At 40.2% G+C, this 24,736-nt stretch overlaps 1 protein-coding gene across 2 annotated transcripts in view; it reads left to right on the top strand.

The window, feature by feature from the left end:
- Window positions 1–14,756, top strand: part of rmdn2 (regulator of microtubule dynamics 2) — a 40,213-nt gene extending 25,457 nt beyond the window's left edge. For both annotated transcript variants that reach the window (XM_028468668.1, XM_028468667.1), the window contains exons 6-11: window positions 5,099–5,174; window positions 8,173–8,250; window positions 10,712–10,810; window positions 13,886–13,939; window positions 14,020–14,100; window positions 14,202–14,756. In XM_028468668.1, the coding sequence (XP_028324469.1) occupies window positions 5,099–5,174; window positions 8,173–8,250; window positions 10,712–10,810; window positions 13,886–13,939; window positions 14,020–14,100; window positions 14,202–14,264 (451 nt within the window). In that variant the 3' untranslated portion in view covers window positions 14,265–14,756. The remainder of the gene's footprint in view (window positions 1–5,098; window positions 5,175–8,172; window positions 8,251–10,711; window positions 10,811–13,885; window positions 13,940–14,019; window positions 14,101–14,201) is intronic.
- Window positions 14,757–24,736: the final 9,980 nt, after the last annotated feature.

The raw sequence follows: 24,736 nt of genomic DNA, 5'->3' as shown, positions 1-24,736 counted from the left end.
CTTTCCACGCCCAGGAGATGAAGCATTGCAGCAGGCAGGGTCCTCCGAGCGTCAAGACTTCGGCTGGGATGCCGTTAGGGCCGGCAGCCTTGTTTTTTTTCTGAACCTCGGAGAGCAAGGGCGGGGTGTCCAGAGCTGGGAGGGCGGGTAGTTCTGGTAGCTGCTGGATGATGGCTGGGTCGGGGTTGTTGGCTCTATTCAGCAGCTCACGAGGTGTTTCGATCAGCGCCCAAGAATTCCAGCACGATCTTTGTGGAGTGTCGTGCCGTCTTTGCTTCGGACTGGGTGCAGAGATCCCCGCTGTGGTCTATAGGTCGTCTTGATTACCAAGTAGAACTGTTGGCAATCGTTGTTTTCCGCAAAGCTCTGGATCTCTAGAGCTTTTTCCGTCCACCAGTCGTTCTGCATCGTCCTGAGTTTGCGTTGGGCACATGCACGAAGGTCGCTCCAGCGGGACCGAAGGGCAGCTGAGGATGGGTGGCGGAGTACGTGGGCATTGTTCTTCTCTCGCAGAAGTTGGTGGATTTCCTCCGCACTCTCATCAAACCAGTCTTGGTGATGTCTCTGGGTGGTTCCGAGAGAGTTGACGTCCCATTTCTTGGTCAAGTTGCGCGGTGGTGACCGGGGTTTGTGGCTCGACCAGCGTGATGGCTACCAGGTTCGTCACTTTGACGCGCCACAGTTCTGCCATAATGTTTGGGTCGCAGTCTGCGCGCGGAGATTCAGTCGAGGGTTTGGCTTTTCTTTCGCACAGGTGGTTGAATGTGCAGACGGAGGATACTTCGTATGAGATGATGGTCGGTCCGACACTTTGCCCCTCATATGGCACTCGTGACATGGACATCCTGGAGGTCGGATTTGCGGACGATGACATAATCCAGCAAATGCCAGTGCTTGGACCACGGATGCATCCACAATGTCTTGTGCATTGTTCGGAGCTGAAACATGGTGTTGGTGATGGATAGCCCGTATTCTGCGCAGAGGCTGAGGAGCCTGAGTTCATGCTGTTGCTGCGGCCGACCCCGTGACGACCAATGACACCTTTCCACACCGTGGTCTGTGCCAACCCTGGTGTTAAAGTCGCCGAGCAGTAAGATCTTGCCTAGGATCGTGTGCAAGGTCTCGTAAAAGCGTTCTTTCTGTCTTCGTCGGAAGTCAGGGTGGGGGCGTACCGCCCCTTGGACAGAGGCAGACGTAGGGTCATAGTGCGCTCGTCAATCCGGTATGTCTGTCGATTTCTTTTTTTTGTTTTTCGATCGCTGAGAGGGATGTCCTGGCGGGTGCGGTTCCCCGCCCAGGAAGTTGAGGGACAGACAATGTTTAGGCCACCTTTTCTAAGCCCTTTCCCGTGAGGGGTGAGCAGTGCGGATCCTAAAGATGGCTGCACAGTCGCCCAGTTAGCTGCCGATGGTTGCTGCTGCTCCGGTCCTAGCCCCCAACGACCATCTTGTCTGGGCCGCCTACGTGTGGGTTGCTGGCTGAGGGCTTCCAGCTGCATCCACAGCCTGCCCCCGTCACCAGCAGGACTTGGAAGGAGCTCACACAATGAGACGTGCTCAATGAAGATTTAAGTGGAGGGAGGGTGCGCTGGCCTTGATCCACTAACTTGGTCACCCACAAAATGATCTGGTGGCTTGGGGAGGTCCACGACAACCGTCTTCGAGAGCGACTGCAGCGTCCTGCTGGCAGCTCGGTTTGCTTAGGGCTGCCTATCGCTTGGCGCAACGCGGGTTTTTCATCAGGGTTACACCTTCCCTTAGCCTTTGGTTAAAGAACCTGGCCGCAAAGCTGCGGAAAGGTATCCATTACCCAGGACAGGGGCCCATGCCAGATACTGTCAGCCGGAGTCAGCTGAGCCTGGGACTCGTGTCAGGCAGGGTCATGCCCTGAAGTACTACCCAACAAGCCCTCATCACACATAAGGCATTTAATAATAAAAAATATACTAAATTAGTAAAATAAAACAAAAAACGAAACAATATTTATACAAAAAGTACACAAAACGATAACAGAAATGCTCAAAAATGACAAAAATGGCTCCAAAAACACACAAAATGACAAAAAAAACATACTTTACAGAAAAATACACCAGACAACAAAAATATCAAAATACACAAAACTAAATATTTATACAAAAAATACACAAAATGACTCCAGAATCACAGTACAATGCCAACAAAAAACAATAGTTATACAAAGAATGTACAAAAACACAACAGAAGGATACAAAAATACACATAATGACTCCAAAAATCATACATTACAGAAAGATACACCAAACAAAAGAAAAATAAAAATTAGTAAAAAAAAATAAATAAAAAAAAACACACACACATTTGTCATGCGCATGTCCCATAGAATTAAACCTGCACCCGCACATATACCCCTTCAGAGTCTCAACAACTCTGTCTCCACCCTTTCCTCTGCACACACCCAACACAGCATAACGTGGATGGCTGTTCATCATAGGAATGGGATCCACACAAGGTTCCTGCTGCTTAACAGAAGGTTTTCCTTGCCGCCATGATGAATTTCATGTTGGGTGTGGGATACATACAGTATGTATGTGTATATACGTATATATGCATATGTGTGTATCCATAAAATGAAGAGTCCGTCCTTAAGACTGCTCTACTGTAAAGTGTCTTGAGATACCATTGGTTTTTATTTTACCGCTATACAAATAAAAGATTGATTGATTGATTGAGATTGAGTCATAACACTATAGAGTACAGAGTATGTACAGTACACCTCTTTGTACATCCAACTTTCAAACACATACTCATTTGGCCATAATTGACAACTCTACTTAAGCTCCCACATGAATGCACACTTCCGATGGGCACTGTTCTAATTCTTCTAAAGACATATGTCCCTGTAGTTTCCACAAGATACTTATATAATTAGATTGAAATGTAATCTTAACAGTGGTTTAATGACAGCCATTTCTCAAAATATATATTTTTTTGTGTTATTTAGTCATGAGAAATGTTTTTTAAAGAAAGTCAAAAGTGGGTGTACTCTGATTGCTGTACTGATTAATGTGATTATTGTATATCTTTTATATATCAGTAGTTAACCACTGCAAAATGGAACTGTTTTAGAGTTTGTGTTGCTTTGCTTTAAGATGTAGCAACCAGATTGCAAAGCTACTGAATGCTGGGAGCTCCTCCCGTCACATTAAACTGGATTAAAACACTACAACAACACCTAAGCACCCCAGCTCCATTTCCTCATGGCACCTCTTTAGTAATCATTCATTCTGAGCCTTTACATCCAGCAGCATGTTTTCTTTGTAAGTCATGCAGCACAGCTGCCAATAGATAGCATCTCTGTTCCTCTGATGTTTTTGGAGCTTTCCACTCATCGGGCGCCAACCAGTGGCAGTATGACCACTCCCCGCACAACCTTAAGATAATAAATAAGGATCTTTTTGGTTACACTTCCACATAACTTGTCTTGCAAAGATAATTCTGGTGGCATAGCAGTGATAAAAGCATGCCTGGTAATTGTCCAGTTAGGAGGCGTAATGATTGTTATTAGATCGTTTAGCATTGGCATTGTTTCAGACTTTTACCATTGCCTCAAAATTATAAAGGTTTCTAGATGAGAGGATTTCATCGTGATCTTATATCAGCTGAGCTCATGTGTCAAACTCAAGGCCCGAGGGCCAAATCCGGCCCTATAGTAGATCCAATTCTGCCTGCAGGAGAAAGTATAAATTAAAGCATTCATCATTGTGTACATTACAAAATAATTTAGTTGAAGATATCTGCAGTCCCTCCAAAAACAAACATTCAGCGAAACTCCACAATATCTGCAGGGCTCACAGTTCACCCATGCTTACATCACATGACTGCAGTCATTACTAACCTGAAATTGTTGAAAGAACTCTCAATTTTTCCAAAATCCTGCAATTTCCCTTAATTTATGCCTCAAAATTTCACCAAAGGTCAATCATTGCATGGATATTGTCAGTGTGTTACGTACTTTACATAATCATTTATACGTGGAAGTGCAAAATTGCTTATAATCTGCTTGAGATAAAACTGTTCTGTAATTGGGCTCCAAACTAAAATGAGTTTGACAACCCAATATCAGCTCATGCTCGTCCACTCTATTCATGTCCTCCAATAGCACTAATGTCCTTTTTGTTATTTTTGTGGGCACGCCATATGTTATCTATACAAACAATGGTCAAACAGTTGTAGATCAAATCTACCAGGAGCACCACCATGCCAGATGCCATTTGCACTACTGATTTCTCATTTTAAAAGGTGTTTATGTTCCGGGGAGATACCAGCAGGGTAAAAAGCACTTGTGGTGAAAGTCCTTTGATCACTGCTGTCCTCTGCCAGCACTCAGCCTGTAGCTGACATGGATAATCCCTCTCACTGTATTTCCTCTCTGGAAACAAGATGATGCAGCTTGGCTGTGATTATGTTGTTTATTTAGGACTTTGCAGAGTACACCTTAAAGTCTGGATTTTTCAACATTACTTTGGTTGGCTTATTGATTTGATTTGTTGCTAGTGACCCAGAGGAAAGGTGGTGTGACTGAGAATCCATCCAAGCTACACTTCTCCTTTGGACTACAGGCAAAGAAAAACAGCCTGTTGTATTCATTTATTGTCATTCCTTGTTAGGAGTTCTCCCCAGCATGAGTTAATGAGCACAGTGCTGAGTGGAGGCTGTTCAATGTGAAGATTGAAGCTGTTGGAATGCAAAATATTCTACAGTATAGGCTTGTTTAATATAGATTAAAACTCTGGCTAATTTTATTACTTTTACTGTCTTCTTGTAAACTGGAGTTATTTGAATTATTATATTATAGTTCTTGTTGTCTTGTTTTTAGGTTTTGTTTTATTAATTTCATGAAATAATGAATTTCATTCTCAACACTACAGTGTATTTATTCAGTCTGGTGGTTTTCTGTACAATTTATAAAATATGTACCTACATTGTAGCAAATCTGCAAATAACTTGTGTGATTTCTAGCATCTTGTTTCGCATTATTTGTGCAGTTATGTCTAAAATCTCTGAAATTGGTGTTTGCTTTGGGTCAGGACATTCTGTGAAGTGTTTGTGTTGCTCCACAGGTATGCCATCATGTGTGGCATAATGGCTGAATACGACACCTTACAAAACAAGATAAAGAACGGATACATCTTTAAGGTAAGATTTTCAAACAGCTCTTTAAACTTCATATTATGTCCACATATATAAAACATTGATATACATATAAGCATTATTAGACATTATGGCTGTGTTCGAAATCCCATACTAACGTAGTACTCATACTCAGTTTGACATCAAAATTTGTAGTGCATTCACATTAGATAGTATGCAAAGATCGAGTATGTGAGAAATACCAGGATGTATACTATATCGGGACATTTTTTAAGTATGCACGGTGGGCACATTAGTCTTACTCAACCACCCTATGATGCATTGTGAGCAGAATGTAAAATAGTCCTGGCACCAGCTTCAAGCTAAAAATCAAACATCCCCTTTTCAAAACAAAAGCATCTCTTCTTGTCTTGTATTCGTTTTTAAAGCTTTTCTAAATAGGGCTCTTGTTTTGAAGTTAACCAGAAGTTTCGTCAAGAAATGGTAAATGGTAGGAGTGTGAAGATACACTCAGCTCACGAGACGAGACGCAATATTGGGTTCATGAGTGTACATAGTGCAAATAGTGCAAATAGAGCCTGACCAAGTATGTCATTAACAACATGCTGCAACTACGCAGCCATGTTCTTTTAACTGTTAATAGACTTCCACAAATTGAAACTAGAAGTAAAATGTACTCCTCCTCTTCTTCTCTTCCTTCTCCTGCTTTAGGTTCTGGCAGGCTAGATGTAGCAAAGGTGCATTACTGCCCCCACAGGTCACCAATAGAAAGTTTGGATAGCTCACAAAAAAATTTTTTAAAAAATCTCGCGAGCCAGATTTTTAATCCGACAAGAAATCTCTGAGTTTAATCTCGCGATATATCATGGCATGAGATCTTGTCACACCCCTACTAAATGGACTTGTTTATACATATCATTTATAGGTCTTTATCTCCACCAAAGTAGCCTCAAAGTGCTTCACAAGTCGACCATTGATAGCAACTTAAGGTTCAGTGTCTTGCACAAGGACACATCTCCAAAAATCTCCGAAATGTCGGCATGAAATATGTTTCCACGAGTTTTATGGATCAAATGAACACATGTTGATATTCTGTTTGGTTACTTTCTTGCTGAAAATGTTTTTAGAACTTTCAAAGGTGGAGAATCAACAGAGATATATAGCCTCAGTGTGCTTCAATTTTTGTCATTATAGGTTCAAAATACATCTTAGGAAACTTTGAAGTATACTTCAGTTGGAACGGCCATCATCCTAATCATACGAGGAGTAGTAGTAGTAGACAGTATATCCTCATTGAGTTTGTAGTGTGTAGTACAGAGTGTGCCATTTCCAACACAGCCTATGTGTACCCTAAGGAACTCAGTGTTGTTACTCAAACTTTGCTACATTAAAATTGAATTTATTTGCTAGATGTATTAAAATTGAAATTAATGAGTTAAAAATTCACATTTAGACACAGCTTAGTGAAAACAGCTTCAACAACAAAGTATATCTTTCTTAGTGAGATGAATTTGCTTAAAGACCATTAAAAAGGACCATCATTTAAAGTTGTCCCAACATTGGTCTAACGTAGTAATTCTACAATGAGGTCGGAGTCGTTCACAGCAAACAACTGTGGTCCTGGTTTGTTCCTGCATTTTACTGGACTGAATACACACTTATCTTGTACAAGTTTAATTTGTTATTCCTGATGACCATTTAGTAACAATTAATTTAAATTATGTGTTCAAATAAAACCCTTAGCGTTTTGTGTGTGGTAATAGGGTATGCACACAATGTTTGCATTTTTAGCTTAAAGCAGAACTAAATAACTTTTTCGCCTTAATAAATCATTCTCATAGTCCCTGTGAGGGTAATACAAGTGTTTACGGGGTGATTGGGGGGTCTTTCATATCCCCCTGCTGTCTCTGGCCAGAAAACCACAGTTGTAACTTTCTTGCCTCTGACCTGGTGGCAAGACGTACTGCTTTACAGCAGCCCAATACAAACTAATGCTAGATTATGACGAGCTTTGTGACTGCACACAGTTGTCTACAAATTCACTTTTCTCAAACTTATATCGTGGCGGAGCCAGCAAAAAAAAGGCAGAGAAGACCTTTTTCCGAGGAACGGAGCAACTCCATGCAGTGACAGCTCAGCAGCAACACACAGCAATCACACACAGTGTCGGTCGCAATAACAGGCAGGCGCACACACTCGCAACCCAGCACTCCATCAGGCAGCACACACACAAATATCCATCTATCTATCCATACATTCATCCATCCATTCATTTTTAGAGCCGCTTTGTCAGCACACAAACACATTTCCACACTCCCTTCCGTATTACTCCCACATCATTCATTTATTTTACTTGTCTCTCTTCCTCATACTGTTCACATGGTCACATGGGACTATATGTGTGAAAGCACCCTCAGTGTCACTGTTGGTGCGCATGTAGCTGTAGCTTATGACAGTGACATAACCAAAAGGGACCTTTAGGGGGATCGCTAAGTGCAAGTTACTTAGTTCTGCTTTAAAGGGAAAAGATCAAATTTCATTTTGAAACCAATTCCTGCAGAAAACTGGGACATGTAAATTAGTTCCCATTTTTTTCTTTCGTCCGTTTATGCTGTGTGTATAGACTAGAGTAAACCACTCCCATCGCAGACCAGTTGCACAAGATGAAAAAGTTTATGTAACAACTGCACGTAGCCTTTTATTTTGTGTCAGCAGCTTTCCCCTCAAACACTGTCTTTACAACTCTTGACAGAAGAAAAAAGGTCCAACACTGAGAACAGAGAAAGTCTTCAGAGAGCAGGACAATGGAAAAGAGTGCAGGGAGGGTGCATGTCAGCTCAGTGTCGTGGCTGGGCTGAGATTGCGTGTGTGAGAGGTGTTTGCTAAATACTTGTGGGTTGGTGAAGCAGGAAAGATCAGGTCAGAACAGACGGCAAGGGAAATAACAGCCGTGTCATGAATCAACAGTGAAAATCTTCTCGCTGTCTGTCTACCTGTTTGTGTGTGTTTGTCTCTGTGTGTACGTGTGTGCCTCCACTCCCAGGATCATCTGGATAAAGCCATCGAGCTGAAGCCACTCGACCCCTTGTCCTACTACCTTCTTGGCCGCTGGTGCTACGCTGTAAGTGACATCCTCACGTCTCCAAACACCATGACCTTGTCCTTACCTCCAGTCACGTTTGCAGACTGTGCTTTTATAAAGGGCTGACGTGACTGCACGGCCTCCTGCTTCTTGTTGCTAAAACACCCACAGCTTCCCCTCGTTCAGTGCTACTGTTTAGGTTTCCCCATGGTTTGTTTTCCCTCTGTGATTTTCTCTGAATTCTCTCTGGGATGGTAACACCAGCCATTGTTAGCTTCAAATCAGATTAGCCCAGCGAGATCATTTCATCCTGTTTCTGTCTAGTCTAATCTTTGCGTCTGCAGTTGTTTTTGATACAGGTCATGATTGTTTTTTAGACCATCAACTCTCGTCTTTCAGTCATTCAATCACCACCCATGTATTCAAAAATAATATGCAATGATGATTTATCACAATTTAAAAACAAACTGCTGTCAAGTGCTCCTGCATTATGTCATTTGTTTGTCTCACAACTTGTTGACACATTGCCTGAAAGGAAGCTATTACAGAGATTGCTGTGATAAAATGATATGATGCTCTTCTAATCTACCAGAGAGGAAGTAACAGAACTGTGCAATTTTAGTGCATTAAAGTTTATTGGCTTTCTGTAGCAGGTCCATGGTCAACAATGATTTACTGTGTATTCTGTCAGTGGTTTTTTTTTGAAAAGTCCTGCGATGATGTCAGAGCAACATTACACTTACAATTAAGCTCTGACTCATAGTGCATGACAAGAAAATTTTGTTTGACTAAAGCTTCTATTGGCCATTACTATGCTCTGCAAAGAAAAACACAAAGCATCAGAGTCAAATGTTGCCATGGTGTTAAAGTTATAGGGAATTGCATTCAATGGTTAAGAAAACACATTTGTTTCCATAAACTTTTGCCCATAAAATTCCTTACTCTACATTACAGTGTTGTTATTAAAGTAGATTTTGGTTTTTCCTGCCTGACCGAGGACGGGAATTTCATCCTTTTTGGAGGGAAAAGGGAGAGAAAAACCACATAAACATTTCAAATGATACCATGGTTGGGATCATTTATGATTGTAATTGCGTAATTGATAATTATTTACAACTATAGCGGAATTGTATTTGTATTTGTAATTGAAAGAATATGTTGCTGTTGTAATCATACAGTATGTGAATTTTAATTAAGTTCAGATAATTGACTTTGTAGTTGTAATTGGCATGAAAATTCTTTACTAACTGTCAATTGCAGTTTAATTAAACGTAAACCTGTGGAACCATGTTACAGTTCTATGGCTTGCACATACATAATTAACAGTTATTAAAATATGTTTTAGATCAAGTTTACCTGTCAGTTCTCTTGGGGATCGTTTTACCATTAAAAAAAAAAAGACTTAAATCGAGAGGTATACTGCAGAAAAAAGGCTCAGACTTGCACCAAAAATGTTAATACTGGTCAATAGATAATGTTATACTGGTCATAGATAATGAAGCCGAAGAAGGTAACCAAGAAATGAGAAACAAATTAGATGATAAATCATATTTTTTAGGATATTTTTCAGCTGATTTAAGACATGGGTCAAACTGACCCATTATTATAAGGGATTCTAACAGAAAGCTTTAATAATTCAGAGCATAATTGTAATTGACTCTCAGGGAAAAATAATAATTGTAATTTTAACAGTAATTGAAAAAATGTTGCCCACCTTAATCACAATTGAGTTGTAATTGAACATGGATAATTGAAGATGTAATTGGAATTGAAAAATGTAATTGGCCCCAAACTTGTTTGATAAAGATGGAAATACGTTAAGTGACACCAAAAAATGAGAATCACTGTTCATAATTTACTATATAGAAGCCGTCATCCATTGGATTTGCTTAACCCGCCTCGTATAAAACTTTATTTATCTCCTGGATTTGGAGATGGTCACAGCAACACGGAAAAGCTCAATCTCAAACAGCTCACAGTGACATTGATGTTGTCGTAAAATATAAATAAATGTAAGCAAAATACATCCTGGAACACACACACAGACCCCTACAGTTTTTAAACTGTGCAAACTGGGAAAATCATACCAACTTGTGGTAAATATGCTGACTTAAACCCATGATCCTCTGGCTGTGAGTTGGCACAGTTTATCAGCTGTAGCTAAAATAATCCAACATGAACCAATGTAAAAGCTTCCTAAATAAATCATCTGTGTTTTGGGACTAACTCCCCAGCTTACCTTGTTACGCTATGCCCTACCTATGTTTTAATCATCTCAATTGTCCCTATCCCATACAGGTTAGCATTAGCACTGCTCTCCCTGGCTCACATTAGCTTTGATCTCTTAACAAAGGTTGGTTTTGTTTCTTTACCAGGAGTTAGGGTTGATTATAGTCAATACACTACATATACAATTATACAAAATGATTAAGATAAATAAATAAAATCTGTAACCCTGGCCCTGCTCTGTAGTTTAGATGTTTGTTTCTTTGTATTGCAGGTGGCACAGCTGTCATGGATTGAGAGAAAAATTGCAACAACTCTATTTGGAGAACCTCCAAGTGCCACAGTTGAAGATGCACTGAGGAATTTTTTAAAGGTAACTACACACACACTGCTGAAAAAATTCTACATGAATGTGAAAATGAAACGGTCTGATAGAAGGAAAATAAACTACATTAGCTTTAACACTTGTGTTTTGGGATGTTTTGACTGTTTGCAGTAGTTTTTGCAGCAGTTAAAAGGGTCAGGAATAGGAGCAGAAAGATTTGGTATGTAGTAGTTGAAATGCTTGTTTTAGATAAATGAATCCAATCGATTAACGTATATTGTGCACATTGCAGAGGCCATTCCAGGAAATTAGATTACTTGGTGAAAACCCATGAAGGCTCAGGAAGAAAGACATACAACTCTGGTAAACTTTGCAAAAGAAGACCCAGTCAGACATGATATTCTCCTGCTGTAGTCTTTGAAAAACCTTTTGAGCAAAAAAAAAAAAAGAAAAGAAAAGTTAGCATAAGGACCGTGCATGTTCAATCATTGTTAACCTTGTGCCTTAACCCGGTGCTGAAGCTTGTTTTCAAACCTTCTGTATTTAGAGCCTTCATCTGCATTCCCACATTTCAAATGTTTATGTAGCAGAGAAAATACATTTGCTCGTGGCCAAATCTCCCTTTGCATGCATGTTTCTTAACCCTCGGTTTGATTTAAGCAGCCTTTGTTACAACACGTCACTTGGGACCTGGAGTAGAGGCTCAGTTGAACCACTTGGCAAATACAGCCCGCAGCTCTGTGCACGTCCTGTTATTGACTTGTGTTTTTTAAAAAGTACACACAACTTTTAGATGACGTCATGAGAAAAATAACACTGAATTTGTGCTTTGATGAGGTTCTAAAATGACATTCGTTTAATGGAGAATACACACAGCCCTGTGACTCGTTGAGGAAAGAGTGAGGGAGTCACTAATACTAATAAAAAGTGGGTAACATTTTATATTAGGAAACACCTATTAACTTTAGGTTATGTATATAACCCCGATTCTATGAGTAATATGAGTGAGATGTCTCACTGTGGGATGCAATCTCTGTCTGCATTCCTCAGAAGCATTTATTTCAATTTGCCAATCGTGATTGGTCGGTGAAGAGCGTCCGTCCGCTAGGGGGTCACCCACCTCCTATAAAAGGAGGACACGGACAGACATTCACCATTCAAAATAAGCACATCTTCTCCTCGTTGGAGCAAGAAGGGTAGTCTGGTGAGACATCTCACTCATATTGCTCATAGAACCGGGGTTAAATACATAACCTAAAGTTCTATTTCATATTTCATGAGATGTCTCACTATGGGATATGGAAACTCCCGTAGTGCAGACATGCTTATCGAGTGGTACCAGCCTCCAGGGCAGAAGTCTGATAACATCAGAACAGTAAAACCTCCCGTGCCATGCACGGGGTGGAAACGTCCAGCATGTAAAAGCGGACAACCGTGAGGGTTGAGGTCCAATTCGCCGCTGCACAGATGTCCTGAAAAAAGCCCAGGATGTGGCAAGACCCTGAGTCAAGTGTGCACGCAGACCCGTAGGCAGCTGCAGACCCTGACACGAGTAAGCCAAAGCAATAGCCTCCACCACCCAGTGTGACCGGCATTGCTTAGTAACAGGCTTCCCCCTTCATAAACCGGCAGATCAGCGGGTGCTGACTGGCCGACTTATCCCTTAAAGGGATGTGGTTCCTCTGGAGGCACCGCCCCTCAAACAGCCTCCACCTAGAATCATAAAGAGACCTAGTGGAGGGGGCTCGAGCCATTCAGGGGCCAAGCCCACAGCGCCAGACGGTCTGGACGCGGGTGGAAAAATGTGCCCCTCCCCTGTGACAGCAGGTCCCTGCACAGCGGGAGCTGCCTGGGACGTGCACACAGCGGCTGGTAAACCTCCGCCAGCCAGTGCATAGCCGGACACAGCGGAGCCACCAAGATCAGTCTGTTCCACATTCCCTCCACCCTGTCTAGGGTGGAGGGAATAAGAGTCAATAGGGGGAACACGTAAAGAAGCACGCGCAGCCTCCGTGCTGCGCAGAGAGAAGAACAATGGGCACTGCGCCGTTTTATTCCCCTGTGAACAGGTCCACCTCGGCCCATCTGTAACGGGCCCACAGCTGCCGCACCACCAACGAGGGCAGCATCCATTCCCTGTAAAGTGGCGCGCCCCTGGATAATAGGTCAGCACCCACGTTCATGATCCCCGGGACGTGCGTTGCTCTCAGCAAAAGGAGACGCCCAACACTCCACAGAATCAGTTAGTGTGCCAGTGACAGCATCCAACGTGAGCACAACCTGCCCTGACAGTTGATATATGCCACCGCCGTGGTGTTGTCTGTCTTCACCAGGTCATGATGTCCCCTGAGAAACAGAAGGAAGTGGATCAGCGAAAGGAACACCACTGACGTCAGGCTGGTGTTCGTGGAGACCACCTTCCTGGACGTAACGATGCCCATAGGCACCCTGTCCGTCAGGAAGCCCGGGGCACGCCAGTGGTGCAGAGCCACGTTGCACCCTGGCGTAATCAAGACCCTCCGTGCGCCATGACGCACAGGATCGAGCCCATGTGAGGCCACCGACAGTTGGAAATTCCTCATGTGAAGGCAACCAAGGCGGATCACGAGGATGGCCGAAGCCATCAACCCGGATAAACGAAGACACAATCTGAACTGAACAGATTTGCACGTTCAAAACATTTATTTCCTGTGTAAGGGACAACTCGCTCTTTTCCGCATTCATGACAAATCCCAGATTTGACAGGTGATCCAGCAGAATGCGTTTGTGCTCCCTGGCCTCCACCAGGCGAATGCCTCGCTTCCTCAGCGGAGCGATCGCAGCATCTATGCAGCGCACAAACACCCTTGGGATCAAAGAGAGGCCGAACGGGAGAATGCGGTACTCGTAACACATCCCTGGAAAGCAAACATAGGTACTTTCTGTGAGGGAGATATATTGGAACGAGGAATCTCGTGGCACGACATCTCATCACACCCCTAATGTCATGTATTTGACCAATAGTGCGATTGACTCATTATGGGCAGTTGAAGTGACTGCAGCGCTACAGTCGTGTTTGTTTACTGTTATTTGTATTTGTTGCATTAAGCTAAAGCGAGCCTTTCTGTTCATCTTCATATCTAGGTTGAAGAGATCCAGCCATCTTATTCAAAGCTCAACTATGTGTTTTTAGCTAAAGTAAGTATTAAAAAGGTGTGATCAGTCAGATTGAGGATCCTTCTTCAGACCTTCCTGTGACAGTGTCTTATCCTTGGCAGTGCTACAGAGACATGGGACAGAGGGAAAATGCTAAGAGAATGTGTGAAGCTGCTTGTTCAGTGGAAACGGTGTCCAAAGATGTAAATATCACCACATAATCACAGTTCTGACTCCTGCTTTTCATTAAGCCACCTCTGTGTGATAAATGAATAATTTTCCTTTATCTTTTTTTTAACTTCAGGATGATGAGGCTCAAAAAGAGTTGAGCGACCTCTGTCCAGCTCTTGGTCTGGAACTACCATGAATAACTCCTGTTGAAGTGTTCTATTGAGTGAAGCTGTTGTGTGTTTATGCAATGACATCTGTGTGTAGGAACCCTGGTCGATGTCCAAAAGGTGGTAAAAACACTGTCGCACATTTGGAATTTTATCACACTTTTCCGACTCAAAAACAGACACCAAAAAGGACCAAAGAAAATTTCTTCAAACCCCAGCCATTCTTCACCGACCTGCAGGCCTCCTTTGCTGACACTCACTTCTCCCCCAAAGATCAAACACATTCCACAGTGGAAGACATGTTACACCCCAGAAACCTTCTCCAACATGAAGTTGGAAATGGAAGAAATAAAAATAAACAACTTAAAACACCATCTGATACTTTAAGGGCAGAACTGTGATTTAAACTAATTCCAGACATGTGACCCAGACTTTAACCATTTTTCTCTCCAGGAAAAAGACTCATCATGTGCCTCCTTCTGACATGTTTAATCATGAATGTAATCATCTTTCAAAGGAAATGTTTATAACCTATCTTCTTTGCCTCTGACTTAAACAGTCAGTGATGCAGCATGTTTGAGAAATGAGTTGAACTTCTCTCCAGTCAAGAAGTTCAGTCAGATGGCACCTCTGGCAACGAACATATAAAAAATTAATAATTAATATTTTTGAATAATAACTTTGTTCCCCTACATGTTTATAGTTAGGTTAATTTAATGCTATATTTGGATCTTGATGCTACTTCACTGTGAGTGAAGTTCAATGTGTCAGCAATAGGACATCTCTTTAAAGCTGTCCTTTTTAGTTTTTAATCTAACTTGTTTTCAATGTTTTTTGTCTGTGATAGGATTTTGAATTTTATTTCTGATGTAGGATATCATATCTGAGATGATAAAATTCCCGTTGATATCATACTTGATCCCACAGTTTGTAGCAGACGATGTTTAAGGAAGTTCTTTCTGCTTTTGTGTTCCTCCATTGTTCGCCCTGTTTTTCTGTTACGTAACCAATGGCACATTCACACAACAGAAGCACAAACATGGCAGCGCTGTGCGAGTGCAGGAGGCCCCACTGCACCTTGCTACCCTCATATCATCTGAAATGCTCCTGCAATGATTTGAACACAAGCTCATCCTTTCATCACGTCCTTTGTGATGTGTTTCATGGGAACTGATGCAGTGTGGTTGTTGACTTTGTTGAAATAATTAAATTATATATCCATTTTTTATTCACTTCTTTTAGTAGTGCCCTCACAGGATGAAGGTGCAGCACAGTGGGACTTTTAAAGACTTTCTGGACTCTTTTATACAAATGTGTCAACAACTGCCCTTGATGTTTTGTTTTTACTCTGGGTAAATATTCTGAAATTTGAGGATATGAAACGTTAGTGATCTGACAAGATGTTTGGTTTTTCTTTGACATATCTAGAACAGTTTCAATAGTTTGGACCAATTCAAACTGACATTGTTGTGTATCTTGTATTCATGTGTTGCTGTTTAAATGAATTCCTAATGTATTTCTATTGGCCTGTTCGCACTGCAATGTTTTCTGCTTAAAAACACCAAACTTCTATTTCTTTTTGGCTTTTTTTTTTTTAACACAGAAACGGTGTTTGTGATCCTTCTGATCAGCAGCATGATCACAACTTTAATCATGTATTATAGAAACAATGGTTGGTCGGGTTCTAATCACAGTTATCTAAACACGTCTTCTATTTTTTTCTAGAGAATCTCCACTGTGCACCTGGCTCTTAAAGGGACGGTATGTAAGCATTCTGATCTTCTAAGCACCGTGTCCTACTTTATAAACAGGCCGATATGATAGTAATATCTGATTTGTAATATTGAATTCTATTGGGACGCAGTTTTTTGTTGGTTTTGTTAATACTCTGATTCATGTGCACATTGCTCTAACACTGTTTTATTGATGTGGGACAGTTTAAGACAATAGATTTTTTCAAATCAAGTTAAAGCTGATAATCATAATAGTTAATGTTAAGGCAGTCCAAGGTTTATAAAAAGCCTTCCTGACAATACATAAAACTATTGCTATATGTTTAATTAACTGCAGTCACAGAAACATGCAGGCATGCTAAGGTAGAGTGGGGTAAGAGTCTGATGACCAGATTTATAAACCTGAAGGTGGCACTTATTTGCTCAAAACGTTTTTGTAGTCAAAAAAAGGAAAGAAAACAAAACTTTCATAGTAGAAAAGTGTTGTTTTTCACTTTGTTTTGTGCGGTTTCACCAATTCCAAATGCAGAAGTCTATTTATCAGATTCTTGTACGCATGCACAACTCACTTGTTTATTTTGACAGATAATTAAATGGTTTTTACCTCCAGTTTAACCCAATGCTTATCTGGTCCATCATTATATTTTAAAGAAGTGGTTCTGTGCTTGCATTTTCTGCACACTACCATTGTGCAACCATACAGCTAATTATTGGAGCTTTTTACCACTCACCCAGTCATATTTGATTGCTCCTCCAAGCAAGCCTGGAACTAGTATAACCAGTTGGTGCTTCCCTTGATGTCCACCGTTTGTGAGCTATCATTTCCTACCCTCTTTATTGGTTCAGCTGCAAGGTACTTTAAAAAATACTTCAAGGCTAAATTATACACTTCACCTTGCAAACGTTCAATCAACCCTTAGGTTGTTGGGTGATTTTTTTTTCTCTCTCTTATCTGATGTTTTATGTTTTATTAAGTATGTGAAATTTATCAGAGGAAAAGGTCTCAACGATGCTCTTTTTAGCCTTTCTAAAAACAGGCTTAAACATGCAAGTAGAGTCCCATACAGTACACATGTATTTTATGTGTTTAATTCAACATAGTAGAACAGTCAGAGCTTCATACTTTTCATTCATCTTTTCCATCTTTCATTTGAATCAGTCTGCGACTAAGGGGTTTTTAATATAATTTATTTCTTTACAAATCAGAGGCATGGACTGCACACAGCACAGAAATGTTCATAAAATCTCAATCCAAGTCAAACTAAAGCTCTAAAACACTGCCATTAGAAGAGTTACCCCTTCTATTTCATGTCCATTCCTAATTATTGTTCTGTTTCCTGTTACCCTAACCCTTTGAAAGATGTGAAATTTTTTTTTTAATGTGGAAACTCTACGGCACGGGTTCTCAGTCTCTTCCTGGGACCCACATTTTCCAATGATCATTACATTGTAACCCTTTTTTTTTTTTTAGAATTCAACCAACCAATGTAGTTTATCAAAAATAGCTGTTAAAAACACATCTTTGATCTTTTTTTAAAACATCTATATATTTTCCTGTGCAACATGCATTTTACAGCATGCCTGTCAAAAGAAAAGTTTCTTTCAAAATGAAAGACAAGTCCAACACAAGATACATTAAGTATTTATTTATTTTTGATTCGTTTTCTGCGACCCACCCACTACAGGTCCGCGACCCACTTTTGGGTCCCGACCCACCAGTTGAGAATCACTGCTCTACGGTACCATTTGGTCTATCCTATTTTAGAGCTTGTCAATTTGTGATTATTAAATATGATGTAGTTACAACTTGAAAGCAATAAATATAAATAGTTTTTTATATATTTCTATCAGCACTATGAATGTGTTTTTGAAGATGCCAAAGTGACTACACTATCTAATGAAAGGGTTTATCAAATCTGAATATACTGTTGAATAATGTGTGTATGGAATGATTAAAGGTACTAATGTCTATAAATAAAACTGTACAATCTGCACAAGTGTTGTTAGCATGTTCTTTAGCGGCATGCATGGCTTCTGTAGTTGTTTTTTTTGGGTTTTTTTAAATTAATTTTCAAACAACAAAATTCCACACCAACATAAACATACCAACATAAACATACACAAGTCCAGGGCAACTAGAACACTACATGATGAAACACACAATCTGCACTCAAACAAAAACTAAACTTAAAGAAGGGATGACTTAAGTTCTTTAATTGCACTGTCCCACATATTGGTGGTGCCCACCTTAGCATCATGCATCCGCGCCATGGAGAGCTCCAGGTAAGCAATGTCAATAAATGTCATGACCCACTGGTGTCAAGACAGCAAGTGAGGGGGCTTCCACCTTGTGGCGACCATCTTTTTGGCAGCCGTAAGTCCCGCCAAAAGGACTCTTTGTTTTGCCCTGTTCAGTCCAAGCCGAGAAAAGTCATTCAGTAGAAGGACCAGGGGAGAATAGGGAACCAGGCACGATAAGAGGAGAGACAGGTTACCAGCCACCATCTCCCAAAACTGAACAACCCCTGGGCACTCCCAAACCATGTGGAAGTAGGTCCCCACCACGCCATCATGGCACAAAGTGCAGGTCGGATCCGGCTTGCACTTCATGGAAAATAGTCTACGTGGTGTCAAGTACGTCCTATGTAAAAAGTTCAGATGTATCTGTTGGTGATCCGGATCTGGAGTTGTTTTTTAAAGGGGACATATCATGCTAAATCCACTTTTTTAGCCCTTAAATGCATTTTGTTGTATATTTAGAGTGCTTAGAAGTACAGAAAAAATCTAATTAGTCTCTTCAGGTGCTCCGTAGATATCTTTATATTCTGTTTTGGTCATATTTTTCAATCTGTTTCAATTTTTCTATTCTCTATTACGTTTTTTGAACTATTACGTCACAGTATTTGCAGCAGAACTGCCAAATTAGTACATCAACTCCAGGTCCAACACTTCGAGCAATCCGCCATTATTATTTCTCGCTTTTATTTTGTAGTCCAAGCTCAAGGATGCCGAAGTTACGAGAGGATAAGTCAAAATGTTCGGTTGTTGGCTGTAGTAACCCACACGCTTCATTACACCGTCTTCCAGCATCAGAACCTTTTCAAAGTGCCTGGTTGAGTTGAACCGAGTGTCACCTGAAGAATGGGCGGGGTATGAAGTGTCTCATTTGCATTTAAAGAGATCGCACCAAAACGAGTTGCTCTCAGAAGCACATCAGAAAAGGGGTGGAGCTATAATAATGAGGAATTCAAACCCAAGCATTGCAGTTCCGCTTTATATAGACCACAACTGTATGATTTATATGTAAAAAGGAAGGATTTAAAACCATGATATGTCCCCTTTAAGAAAACTCCTGCTTATGTAAGCTGTATTTTTTTTTAAATATAATAACATGGTTTCTTTTGTAAACTAAATTGACATCACCTCAATGTAGCGTGTAAAGACCAATAGAATGCAGGTCCAAACTTATCTCTTTAATTTCACCTCTACTTCTATAATTTTTGTAACCGGGGCAAATGGTTTAGTAGTTAGTTGCTGGATCTGATTCAGCTCAATAAACACTGGTCCTGTCTTGTTTCAGCCTTTCTCCTCTTTAATCCACTGAAGTACCTTAGCTTTTAACGGTTCACCTCTCAAACTTGCATGTGTTTGTTTTTTGCTGTCAGAAAAACTTTCTTCACTGATTTAAAGGTGCCTGCTAGGCATTTTAATCAAAGCCAAGGCCAAAACAGTTGCATCCTGATGCCTGTCTGTTAACCAGAAAGATAAACCTTTTCATGTCACAGATGTTAGTTGTACCTCAGGTGTGTTGTATAATTTTTTTTTTGAATGGTCCCAAATTTTTTAGATTTTAGGTTGGTTCTTCTTCTGTTGCGCCATTCTTCTTCACAGTGTAAATGGTGAAGCAAAATGGTTTGTTTCCTGCCCACTGCACAGCATTAGGAATGATTAACTTTAAAATTACTGTATGATGCAAGTTGTTCATTTAAAAAGAATAAAAAATGGAACTGTCTAAATATGTAAAAATGTAAACTGTATGCGCCCTATAGCAAAATAAAGGTAAATTAGAGAGTCATTTATGAGTCAGGCCTTTTCAATTAACAACAGTGCCTTATTATACAAATGCACTTTTGAATTGGTAAACACAAATTCATATTAACACATTTAAACTAAAGCAGTGTTCTCAATGTTATTCACTAAAGAAGGCATTGGAATTATGTAAAGCAACTATTGCCTCAATTTCTATCCTCTGATGCTTTTTACACTGAACAAAAAAAACAGTATCTGGTGCGAGCACCATTTGCCTCACGCAGTGCAACACATCTCCTTGGCATAGAGTTGATCAGGTTGTTGATTGTGGCCTGTAGAATGTTGGACCACCCCTCTTCAATGGCTGTGTGAAGTTGCTGGATATTGGCAGGAACTGAAAACATGCTGTTTTATACGCCAATCCAGAGCATCCCAAACATGCTCAATGGGTGACATGTCCGGTGAGCAGAGCTGAAAACTGTATTGAAAACGTTTGACCACTAGGGGGGCAATGCCCTCCTGCCTCGCACTTGCAAACTCTACGTATGCACAATACATTGCATTATTCATCTCAAAGATTAAAAAATAGCCACAACACAGACGGTTGCAGAATATTTCATTTTATTTACTGTGATGTGGTGTTGGTTTCACAAAATTCAACATCAACTGAGATGAAACACTGAACCAACAGTGTAAGTCAAAGTTTAGAGCCTTTTAAAAATCAGAAAAACCAACATGGCCTTCATCAAAGCAGAAAATGTGATATAATACATTTGAAAAATTGGGTTTTGCATGAAAAAACATGCCTTATCTCCCACCAGTTTTTTGGTGCCAGCACATTGATTATCGTATTGCTCATATAAGAAGAACAATCCTATCAATTTTTTGTCACACACCTAGACCATATTAACATCTTCTCAGATAATGTGACCTGCTGTGGTACTTCAGTGTTATCACACCATTCCTGGGCATCTGCAGGTCAGACGCTAACTTTTACCTCCTCCTCTCACCTAGATTCAGCTCTCAGTCCTGCAGCTCATTCACATTCTCACCTCAGCTGCCTCAGAGCTGCACTTAACTGTTGACATCAGGCAGATCTGGTGCGTGTGTACGTGTTTTATCGTCAATCAGAATGTGATAGCAGATTTAAATGGGAGATTCTTGCTAATCTTGTTAATGCAGTCTTGACAGGTCTAAGCTGTGGTCCAGGATGAGTCTTTACTCCACCTCATGCAATACTTCACATTTCCTTAACCGGTTAATGCCAGCACAGCTCATATCATGGCATGGCTTTAACGCAGTTACATAAGACACAATTTACCTGTAACTTTATGATTTTATTCTGTTGACATCACATGAAGCAGCTTCTTGTTTCCATGTCTAGTGTTGTTGACCAAATGGGATTTGTTCCTTTGGATGGGTATAATCATTTACGTTTGCTGCTGCAGCTTTTTTTGCTTTACATCAGCGTCTCACTTGGTCAGCGTTGGATGAGTTTGACTATAAGTTAACAGTTTTTTCCCATTCATGGAGCTGCAGCTACACTTCACTGGCACTATTTAGTCTCCATGTTCAAATGTGTCTTTGCTAGAGGCTGCACAGAGAGCACCTTATCAGTAATCGTCCACTGTCTGACTGGCTGAAGGCTTCCAGATGATCAAGAACAGGATGTTCTTGCCAAATGAGATAAGAGGGAAAGGGATCTCCCAAACATTTCCCTTTAATTCCCATTTGGTCCAACAACATACCACTGGTCCTTTGCATTCATGGAAATGTTTAAAGAGATAAAGCAACCAATCAGTTTCTTATCGTTTCAACTGTACATTTCTTTAACACCTATTGTATCTTTACGTCATGGAAAAATGCAGTATACAATATAATGTGCAGTGAAATGCTCTAAATTCTTCGTTTAGGGGCAAGGCTGAAAATTTCAGATCAGACTTTATTCACACCTGCATCTCTATGGCTATGTTTTCTTTGTTTTTCCAAAAAATTGACCGCAATTCAGTGGATTTGATTTAATCTTTGGCCCTTGTTATTATTTTCTGCATTAATCTTCTGCCTCCACCTTTTCCTGTTTAGGATGTAAATGCATTTTGAGCTAATTTATGGATGATATGCAATCACAAAAGGCTACATCAATCTGTCACAAGGCCAACACATTAATTAGAAATCCAGGAGCGTGACGCGACTCTTCAGGCAATCAGAGATCTTTTTACAAACAGAGTGCTCCATGAGCTGTTTTGGGGTGTTACTATTACTATGCCAGAGTCTCAGTCTCAAACATCAGAAAACACAATAACACAAGATAAAGTCCCTACATTTGTCACTCGTCTGTATTGAGAAAAAAGTCGCAAGAGCTCCACTGTTGTGCATGTTCACGAGGATACCGGTGACAGGCAATCATAGGCCGTGTTTGAGATTCTTGCCGGGGGGCAGCAAAAAAATTTTAAATTTAAATATATATATATATGTAGAGGACGTCCTGAGTTTTGCTTCACAAATAAGAAATGAAAACAAGTTTACCCATCTAACTGTTCTGTAACATAAGTTTTGAATGCTGCACCCACTGTAATTTAAAGAATGAGAAAGTAAAGTTTCTCAAATGAAGCAGTGTTATTATTTATTATGATATATCATACAACACTCGATACATGTGCTTTAATATGGGGGCTATACTTTAACATGGAAGAGGAGACTTGCTGGCAGTTTTAAATCACTAAGTTAAACAACAGGTAGGAGAGAATGAAAGGATCCATATGGATTAAAAGCATTTAAAAGTCCAACAACGTAGATTATGGCATTAAAAGTATGTAACAACATTACTCCGCAGTTCGCATTCGCTGATTGTCTATGTGCTTCTGCGGCCGGTGGATGCCAATTTTGTCGCAGGGTAGGTGGGTGAGTAGATTATCACAACATCGCTCAATCCACCGCTTTATATCTAGACACTGAGTGCAGAGTTTGCTCGTTCTCTTGTTTTCTCAGTGCATCACTACAAACAACAGACTAGTGAGTCTATGGAGCACCCACAGTGTTTGCCATGTTCTAAACAAAGCTCTCAGCTGCTACGGGAAGCAGGAGGGTCAAATGTCATCGGCTGCTGGTCCTAAAAAACTTTTTTGCTTGGATTTATTTTGTCAACCTTTGAATTTTGTAACGCAGTTTTTATTATTTTCTAGTCACTGCTTTAACACTTGCCTTAGGAAAGTTTTGTGCATTTTCAGTGAGTTGCATAAAAAAAAGGATTGTCAACTCAAAGACAACTCAACTGAAATAATATTAGATTCTTCTGCTCTGAACATGTCCAAACCATCTCAGTCTGGCCTTTCTGACTTTCTCTCCAAAACAGCTAACGTGTCGTCCCTGTTCCTATCTATCCTTGTCATTCCCAATGAGAACCTCAACACCTTCATCTCTGCCTCCTGTCTTTCCCTCAGTGCCACTGTCTCTAAACCATAGAACATGGCTGCTCTCTACACCTTTACTTTCATTCTTAACTGGACTTTCACAGAACTGTACGACACATAACTAAAAACTAAAATCTCAGATTAAAAGCTCTCCATTGAGATATATTGAACCAGAAATACAACATCTATACGACTAATTTTGACTGATCCAAAATAGGGACATTACGTGGGGAAAAATTTGATGAAAATGACTCCAAAGGCATTTCTTACATAAATTAGTTTTACAGTTTTGTTATTCAGCTTTAGATCAATCATCTAAAGTGCATTCATTGCTTTCTGCAACTTTCCCAATTCACCCTAAACAGAGATATAAATACATATTGAAATTTAACATAAAAATCACTCCATCCACTTTATTGTAATAGTGATACCATGTTTATTTCTGTATAATTAGAAAGAATAACATAAAGAAGAAAAGAATCATTTGGTTATTGACTAATAAGAGGTGAGCTTACATAAGGTAGTTGACACAGAGCCAACCACATTCACTCCTAAAATAACTAAAAATAAATGAGTAAATAACACTGATTTTACATTTCACAGGTGTGTTGGACAGCAGTTGACAGACAGTAGAGGTGTTTGTACCTTAAACGCTTCAGGAAACCACATGAAAAATGACTTCTCCAAAAGCAAATGGATTTAAGTTTGTAATGTTGAGCCTGTTTCCACTGTAGTTACACTTTTATCTGCACGTTTCTACTGAATAGTCTCGTGTTTTTGTACATAAGGCATTAAAGGCTCCTCCAGCTTATTACCTGTTCATTGGTCAAACTCAGAAGTCTGACTTTGGCACATTATGTTTGTCATGTAAAAATAAACAATGACCCAATTTGAGTGTTTACCTTCAAAAGTGACTTTTTAAATGTTTTTCTGAGGCCTTTAAGCCTTAGTATAAAAAAGAGGTTTAACTTTATATATATGTATATATATATATATATATATATATATATATATATACATATATATATATATATATATATAAGATGTCTGGGGTCAAACTCTTGTAATCACAGAGCAGACCAGTGTGTCCTGTACAGCGGGCTGCAGTTCTTGATTAGACAGAATGAGGAGTAGATGAGCATCACACAAACACATACACCCCAATCTGTTTTAGTCTGGCTTGTGCAGGAGTAAAGCCAAAACCTGAGGATAAATATGTTTTTCAGTCACAAACATGAAGTTTGTGTCTGTTCCAGCCTTCATTTATTCTAACACAGTCTTGCTTGATTTATTGAGGACTTTAGATTCCCTCCTTAGCACACGCCTCAC

The sequence above is a fragment of the Gouania willdenowi genome, chromosome 15, assembly GCF_900634775.1.
Source record: "Gouania willdenowi chromosome 15, fGouWil2.1, whole genome shotgun sequence".
NCBI classification, from domain to species: Eukaryota; Metazoa; Chordata; class Actinopteri; order Blenniiformes; family Gobiesocidae; genus Gouania; species Gouania willdenowi.
This window is presented reverse-complemented; position numbering and strand designations above follow the sequence as displayed.